This window comes from Medicago sativa, chromosome 3, assembly GCF_051527215.1.
Source record: "Medicago sativa cultivar Bolivia chromosome 3, Bolivia_mono, whole genome shotgun sequence".
Taxonomy (NCBI): Eukaryota; Viridiplantae; Streptophyta; class Magnoliopsida; order Fabales; family Fabaceae; genus Medicago; species Medicago sativa.
The window spans coordinates 76117043-76125482 of NC_140751.1; the positions used below are offsets into that span (position 1 = coordinate 76117043).

Here is an 8440-nt window from a genome sequence, read left to right on the forward strand (position 1 = left end):
AAAAAAGCATTACAATAAATTTTTTGAAACATTAAAAAATCATTACACATTAAAAAAGCATTTCTTATGATTAAAAACATTAAATTTCTTTTGAAAAAGCATTGCACATTATAAGAAATCCATTTCGATTTCTATACAATGGGTTTTGAAACTGATGCTGGAATATATTCATGGTAATGAAAATCAATTTGTGTTTTTCAACCATACAAATTACATATTATTCTGACATAAAAAAAGAAAGATTTTTTTCTTATAAAACTAACCAAAACATGGCTTGCACATTCAACAAATTTATTGACCTCTTTCTACAAAGTTGATACATCATTAAACTCATTAGCACATATGTGTAATGTAGATGATCCTACAACTAAGTTCAACGTCATTGAAAATCAATGGGTCAAGAAAATAACATTCTGATAGTTGTACATGAGAAAATACGTCCGAGATTTATAACACAAAATAAAGTATAAATATTATTATGGGTTAAATAAGTTTTTGATCCATATAAATATAGTCAGTTTCATTTTTAGTCCTCGTAAAAAAAGTATATGTTCTGGTCCCTATAAAATTTTCAATACGTAATTTTAGTCTCAATTGCTTCTTTCCTTATGGGTTAAATAAGTTTTTGATCCATATAAATATAGTCAGTTTCGTTTTTAGTCCTCGTAAAAAAAAGTATATGTTCTGGTCCCTATAAAATTTTCAATACGTAATTTCAGTCTCAATTGCAAGAATATAATTCCCTGATTATTATTGATGAGAATTGTGTTACATGATTCTGATATAGTAACTTTTTTTTTGGTGGTGGTCGGGGTTCGAACCCCGGACCTTTGCATATTTTATGCATTGTCCATACCAACTGAGCTAAGCTCACGAAGACTTCTGATATAGAAACTAATAATGCCTAATGAATATACAATAATGTCTAATTAATATAAGGGTTTGTCTAACATGTGCAATATTGCACATGTTAAGGTAACCAAGAGTAGTAACTTTTCATTGAAAACCTACAAATATTTATTCAAAAGCTACATATTTATTTAAAAAACACAAGTTCCAAGTCAAAGTTGCTATTTTAAACTTCTTATCATGTGCAAATTTGCACATGATAGAAAAACCCTTAATATAATTACATATTTGACAAGTCAAATAGTAATGCACGGCAGGAGACCCATTGATGTTGTGCACGGTAAACGGCGCCATAAAAGATAGATAGATAACAATCAATAGAGAAAAAAAAAAAATTCAATTGTACAAATTCTTTATGTGATACAATTAAATTTTATAAATATATGATATGATTGTTAAAAATCACACAATTCTAAGAGGACAAATAAAATGAGACGGAGGGAGCTTGTTGGTTATTTTAGTAGTACAATGTGGTAAGAAACAAGACACATATAGTTACTAGTACCAGCGGTACTCAACAACAAACATACACAACTATAAATCTTCCTTAATTTCTCCGCCCGATTTCATTTCTTCATAGAAAGCTCCCTTCATTTCCATTCTTCTCATCCAATCCAATGGCGACCCTTTTCCAAGCATTGGGAGCTGCTGTTACCCCTTTGTCTCCATCCAATTCCTTTCAATCCAAAGGTTTGTTTTTTATGCAATCTATCGCTCTTATTTTTGGATAAACTTGTTTTTTGATGTTGGGTTTTATTTTGATTTTAGTATTATTTGTTTGTTTCATTTTGTAACCGATTTCAGAGAGGAAAGGTAGCAGCATTTTTGTTGTCAGATCATCTGATGCAAAGGTGAATCAGGTGGTTTTGAAATCAGGAGGAGCAACTCGTAAGGGTGGTCAATTGTTGATTCCTAATGCAGTTGCAGTAAGTTATCTCATCACTCTCACTCTCCATTCCACATTTCTGTGTAATTGCATCGTGTAATCAAGTTTGAATGAAAACAGGGAAGCAGTTCCCTGGCTTCTGCGGCCTCAAAACCTGGGTATGTCCTATCCTACAATCACTTCTTGTTATGTCAATTTAATCTTTTTTGTTTATTTGTTATGTTTATGCTTTTGCTCATTGATTGAACTCTCTGTTGTTTACAATATATATTCATATTTTTGTTACCCTTTTCTTCCTAAAATTACAATAAAATCTAATATATTCGATCCGGACTGGAATTGACAACCTTTTTAAAAATCAAACACAATAAAATCTACATGCCTTATATTCGATCGGGACTTCAATTAAGAATGTTTTTAGTGCATGCTTGGTTTGGTATAGATGAAAGCTAAGCCTTGAAAAGAAGGGAAGGCCAAAACAGTGAAGCATAGCCTAAACTTCCTTACCTTTTTAGGTGTAAAGAATGCGGGGAACTGTATACTGTTTCATCCTTGCACAAGCACATTTTACGCTCTCATAAGTGAGATGTAATTAGTTCCAGGATGTAGTTGTGATGTAATTAGTCAATTTAGTTCATCTTTTGGCTTGTTTATCAATGTTTTCTCAAAGTATAAAATGGTGTTGTGCAATTTTTTTTCCTTTTCTATTTTATTTTGTGATGAACAAGGCGATATTTCCATCTGAAAACAACAATACATCTCTGAATTGAAGAGCAAACATGTTCTATACATTCCTTTCTATGTATGCAATACCAACACAAGCTAAATCCATCTGTTTCCCATATGTTAGAAATATCCGGAGGATATCTTAATTTAGAAAATGTAATGAAATATGGAAACAACTCCTGTATGGTAGAAATGTCTAGAGGATACATTAATTATTCTAAGACACGATAGTGATATTATGAGGTTATTTTGTAAAATGTTAGATCTAAGACCCTTCTCCTGCTTTCATCAAACAAAATTGAGCCCTTGTGGTAATTCATGACACGGTATTGGATCACCCGTGAGTGTGACTAAGTGGACCATGCTTTCAGTCTTCTAAATGTTAAATTTTTGTGCAAGGCATGCTTGTGCATAATCCATGTTTCATGAGCAAAGGGCTCTTGCTTGTGGTGGTATATTAGTTATAAGACCATATGTGTGCTTTTTTACTCATTAGCATAAGCTTTTGAAGTAGTTGGTTCATGACTATTCAGCGCTGGCATTTTTTTTTCTCTCTTATTGGTTTGCATTGATTGGTTGAAGTTGGTAAAACCTGTGTTGGCATTTTTTTTTTTTATTGGTTGCATTAATTGAATAGTTATGACCAATAGGCAATAACAATGGCATTCATCAGATGTGCATTTTGTTCCCAGGCATGAACTTCTCCTTTTTGAAGCCCTCCGTGAAGGTTTGGAAGAAGAAATGGAAAGGGATCCTTGTGTTTGTGTTATGGGCGAAGATGTAGGTCATTATGGAGGATCTTACAAGGTGACTAGAAACCTAGCTGAAAAGTTTGGTGACCTCAGAGTCTTGGACACCCCTATTGCTGAGAACGCCTTCACTGGAATGGGCATTGGAGCTGCCATGACTGGTCTGAGGCCAACCATTGAGGGCATGAACATGGGATTTCTACTTCTGGCATTTAACCAAATCTCTAACAATTGTGGAATGCTGCATTACACATCCGGAGGTCAGTTTAAAATACCAGTTGTTATTCGTGGCCCCGGTGGAGTTGGTCGGCAACTTGGAGCAGAACACTCACAGCGTTTGGAATCGTATTTTCAATCAATCCCTGGTATTCAGATGGTGGCTTGTTCAACACCTTACAACGCCAAGGGCTTGATGAAAGCTGCGATTCGAAGTGACAACCCTGTGATACTTTTTGAGCATGTTTTGCTTTATAACCTCAAGGAAAGAATTCCAGATGAAGAGTATGTATTGTCACTTGAAGAAGCTGAGATGGTTAGGCCTGGTGAGCATGTCACAATATTAACTTATTCGAGGATGAGGTATCATGTCATGCAAGCTGCCAAGACATTAGTGAACAAGGGGTATGACCCTGAAGTAATTGACATCAGGTCTTTGAAACCATTTGATCTTCACACAATTGGGAATTCAATAAAAAAGACGCATCGGGTTCTCATAGTGGAGGAGTGTATGCGGACGGGTGGAATTGGCGCTAGTCTGACAGCTGCCATTACTGAAAATTTCCATGACTATTTGGATGCTCCTATCATATGTTTATCCTCTCAGGATGTGCCGACCCCATATGCCGGAACATTGGAAGAATGGACAGTGGTTCAACCTGCTCAAATTGTGACTGCAGTTGAGCAGCTATGCCAATGATTACTGCGAAGACACGGTTAATTGGGATATTTTTTTTGGTAAATCCGTTGTGTTAGTCCAGTTAAACTAGATTATTCATCATGATATTTTATTTTCTTTATTTTTCTTTTGCTTCTGAAGTCTAAACCACCACAACCTTATATTGATATTTGGTTTATCATCTCGTTTGAGTTTTTTTAGATTCGGGTGAGCCCTAGAACTGGGCAATAATTTGAATGGATGCTGAAGTTATCTGTTATAGGCCTTTTTTGTTTTTATCTCACTTGTATTGTATGGATGTAATAGTTCTAATGAATTTTGAACACGTTCAATCAAATTGTGTTCTAATTCTAATGTCTGGTGTCTGTTTAGTACCTTGTTATAGTTGTCTGTCTATATTTTCAGTACTGCTATTTAAAGGGAAATACTCATCAAGAGCAATTTCACGAAGTAGTTGCACCCTTACTTAGATCTCCTTTAGCTGACAACATGGGTTGTTGGATAAAAAATAAAATAAAAATAAGAGGGCCCACTAAAGATACAGTTACGGACTACAACCCAATCATGATGCCTTCCCGAGGACATGTTTCACTATAAGCAACATTTCCCTTATATTTTATACAAAAAAATTACTCAGTGATGATTGATTACTCAAGTACTATTGAGGGGGTGGGGATTCTCTCACATGAAATTTAGCGATTTTTTGTATGTAATTTTCACATGATAAATTTATGTTGTGAAAATAATGTATTTATTTTTAGGATTTAATTCATATACATTGTGATTGTAATTTTTTTTATGGCATCAATCGATCGTCATATTATTAAAAAACATTTCACTTTAATCATAACTACTTCTAAAGTCACACAAATGATTGGTTGTGATTTGTTGAGTGTGTAAACAATTTTAAACTGAATGCATTTATAAATGTTCCATTGTATCTTTGGATTCGAAGGGAACTGGTATGAATGAGTTTGTGTTAGGATAATCCTCATCCTCATAGATTAACACTTGCAAAACAATTGATTAATATCTTTCCTTAATAATCAAAGAAATGATTATAAAGATAGCAAGACAAACTAAGAACAATCAAAGCAAATTAAAATTGAAAAACAGTTAAACAACACCAAAAAATTTACGTGGGTTGATCATAAAACATTGTGCTTTAGTCTAGTACATGGCAGCTACTATTATTGATGATCTTCTATTTCATTTGAGGATTACAGTCTCTCTCTACAAGCAAAAAATTTGTCTAGGAATGAATAAAATTAGCTTACAAAGCAAATCTATGCAACAAACTACTTATAGCCAGAGTGAACTATGTAATTGCTGTGACAAAAGCAGTTAGAGTCAGTTAACAAACCTGACTTTTACTCCAACAGAATGTTGACTAAAATTGCATAAGTAGACTAAGCCAAACTCAACAATTCTCTACTTGAACCAGTAACTTAGCAACTTCCGATATCAGTGGCTGCAGCCCCAAGCGGTGAAAGAATTTACAGTTAGGCAGGCACCTTTTTTATCATATCAGCACGATTATGATCAATAGAGACTTTCTTCACAATCACTGACCCTTTAGCCAACACCTCTCTAACAAAATCTGTCTTGATATCGACACGCTCTGTCCTCTCATGATAGACTTGATTCCTTGAAAGATGAATTGCGCTTTGATTATCACAATGGAGTCATAAGCTTATCATGCAACTTCACTTCCTCCAAGCGTAAGAGCTTACACTACACGAATGTTCTGAATTTCCGGGAAAACATTTTGGCAGCCTTGTGGCCAACTGAAATTTCCGGCAGCCACATTTCCAATTCCTTAGAGTGTGTTTGGATGAGGTAATTGATATAGGAATGACATTAGAATTAGGTTACAAAGCAAGGCTATGCAACAGACTTATAGCCAAAGTCAACTAACTAACTGCTATAATAGAAGTTATCCAAAGCAGAATGTTTCCTAAAATTTCATAAGTTGAGAGTGAAACTCAACATCATGTTATTTTATCATTGTGTTTTACTCACCTTAGGAAGATGGATTTGATAAATAATGTGAGCGGAGTATGAAGCAATTGCAAAGAAAAAATTGGCAAAGATGGTTTATGACTACTATGAATCAGGGGCAGAAGATCAGCGGAATTTGCAAGATAACCGAAATGCATTCGCAAGAATTCTGTAATCTACAAACATTTTTTATTTGATTTCCATTTTCCCTTTAACCTTTTATCTTGTGCGTTCTATTGAATCGAAACCCTTATTTCAATATATATTTTTACTGAAAGTAAGTTCAGGCCGCCAATTCTTATGGATGTAAGCAAGATAGATTTGACGACAACTATACAAGGCTTAAAAATATGTCTGCCTATCATGATTGCTCCAACAGCAATGCAAAAGATGGCTCATCCTGAAGGCATGTCATTAAAATCATTGGTCTATATTACATTCATTAAGATATTGTCATTGTTTCCCATACAGATCATATACAACAAAACCGTACATTCTCATGTTGGTAAAATCTTGTTCTTAATCTACTGGTTACATAGTTAGTTGACATGTTCCAAAATCCGCTAATATGTATCTGCAATCAGTATAAATCATATTAAATTCTTCCTATTTTTAGTTAGATTTTAAATCATAAATGCTTGTACCTATGAATTAGTAAGACCTTTGATTTCTAGTTTTACCCTAATTTTTGTTTTACTGTTCATAGGTTAATATTTTTGTGGATCTCTCTCAAATTTTGTTTATTTTGATTTTTATTTGTTTATCACTATGTCTTCAATATCATATGATCTGCTTTTCTTATCCTAAAATCAACCATATAAAAATATTTTTCTCATTTAACAAATTATACACTTTAAACTAAATTAATTTTAAAACTAAGAGACCTCATTTTTGACATTGAGTTTATAGTATGGATCACTCTTACCACCTGAAGAGTCTTAGGGCTAGAAGAGAACCAAAACTTCTCTCATCAAAACGTTAGGAAAATTATTTAAATTATAAATAATATTAGTAAAACTTTTCAATCCAATAACCCTTGAGAGAAACAAACTAGTAGCAAATCACAGGATTCAAAATCAACTGCTATTATTTATTACACAATTCAATTCAAGGAATAGGCTAAACCAACAGACCCTGCTAAATCAAAAGAGAAACCAAAAGCGTTGGACATGGATAAGCACCATGAAACATGGACAAACATGTTGCATTCTCTACAAACTCAAGTGTAAAAACACTTGAATGATGTAGCATGAAATGTAGTACCAATACTCAACAAGTGTAGCACCACCACAGAAAATCATGAATTATACATGAAAAATTAATAACAATAATAGAAAGACAATTATTGTAAGCTATATCTAACCTTGATAATAATACAATCCTCCAAATCCCCAAATTTGCTCATATATTACAATCCAATTTCTTCGATAAAATTTCATAAAATATGTTAATAAATGTCGATCTCATCTTAAATCATAACAACCATACCTAGTTTCATGTGCTTTAAAATATATTTTAAAAAAACTCAATTACTATCTTCAGAAACTCCCAATGAAATACAAACCAAAAGGAAATAAATATATATATATATATATATATATATATATATATAAGTTTTTTATTTTGTTTTATTTCTTGCATTCACATACAAAATATTGTTCAGATTGTCCAACTGCATGCAAGTCATGCACCCAATTGTTACTAGTTACTAGATAAACGACCACACACTTCGACTTCACTAGCTTGACAAAGGGGATATCCAATTTGTTTTAGCTAAGACAAAATTGTCAAACTCGTCTAGAATGCACAACCTAAGTCCAACCTATCTTCAACCTAAGTCCCAGGTTGAAGTAGGCGCATCAACTGAGCTTTTTGTCAGTTGACAATCATCATTTTAGCTCTCATAACAATTTCAATTGAGCTTTCAATAATATTACCCCAAACCCACTGGTTTTTTGATTTCCAAATACACCATATATTCACCACAAACAAAAGCTTCATTCTCAGGTGATAGTTATTGTAGAATAGCAAACAACCTTGAGTAGATATACCTAGCAAAATACTTATACATAAATGTCTCGAATCTTAGATGTCAAATATTCTTTAGTAGTCATAATAATGCTAAATAACCTAGACAAAATACTTAAAGATAAAGACCAGATACCTAACAAAACATTAAAGGCAAAGCCTTGATGCAATCATAAATCACGAAGAAATTGCCAATTATATGGATTATCCTTCATCATATATCAACACGTTCATCTTCATCAATCT

General features: G+C 33.3%; 1 protein-coding gene across 1 annotated transcript; it reads left to right on the forward strand.

The window, feature by feature from the left end:
• The first annotated feature begins 1179 nt into the window (after positions 1-1179).
• Positions 1180-4519, forward strand: LOC146940278 (pyruvate dehydrogenase E1 component subunit beta-2, chloroplastic-like). The gene is made up of 4 exons (XM_085753962.1): positions 1180-1599; positions 1714-1835; positions 1916-1953; positions 3214-4519. The coding sequence occupies exons 1-4, from the start codon at positions 1527-1529 to the stop codon at positions 4184-4186; spliced, it is 1206 nt and encodes a 401-aa protein (XP_085610088.1). The 5' UTR covers positions 1180-1526; the 3' UTR covers positions 4187-4519.
• The last annotated feature ends 3921 nt before the right edge of the window (positions 4520-8440 follow it).

Excerpts from the sequence above, each read along its gene's own strand:
- LOC146940278 (XM_085753962.1), top strand. The coding sequence starts at position 1,527 with ATGGCGACCCTTTTCCAAGCATTGGGAGCTGCTGTTACCCCTTTGTCT. Across the intron at positions 1,600-1,713 it reads CAATTCCTTTCAATCCAAAG|AGAGGAAAGGTAGCAGCATT; the intron begins GTTTGTTTTTTA and ends AACCGATTTCAG. Across the intron at positions 1,836-1,915 it reads TGATTCCTAATGCAGTTGCA|GGAAGCAGTTCCCTGGCTTC; the intron begins GTAAGTTATCTC and ends GAATGAAAACAG.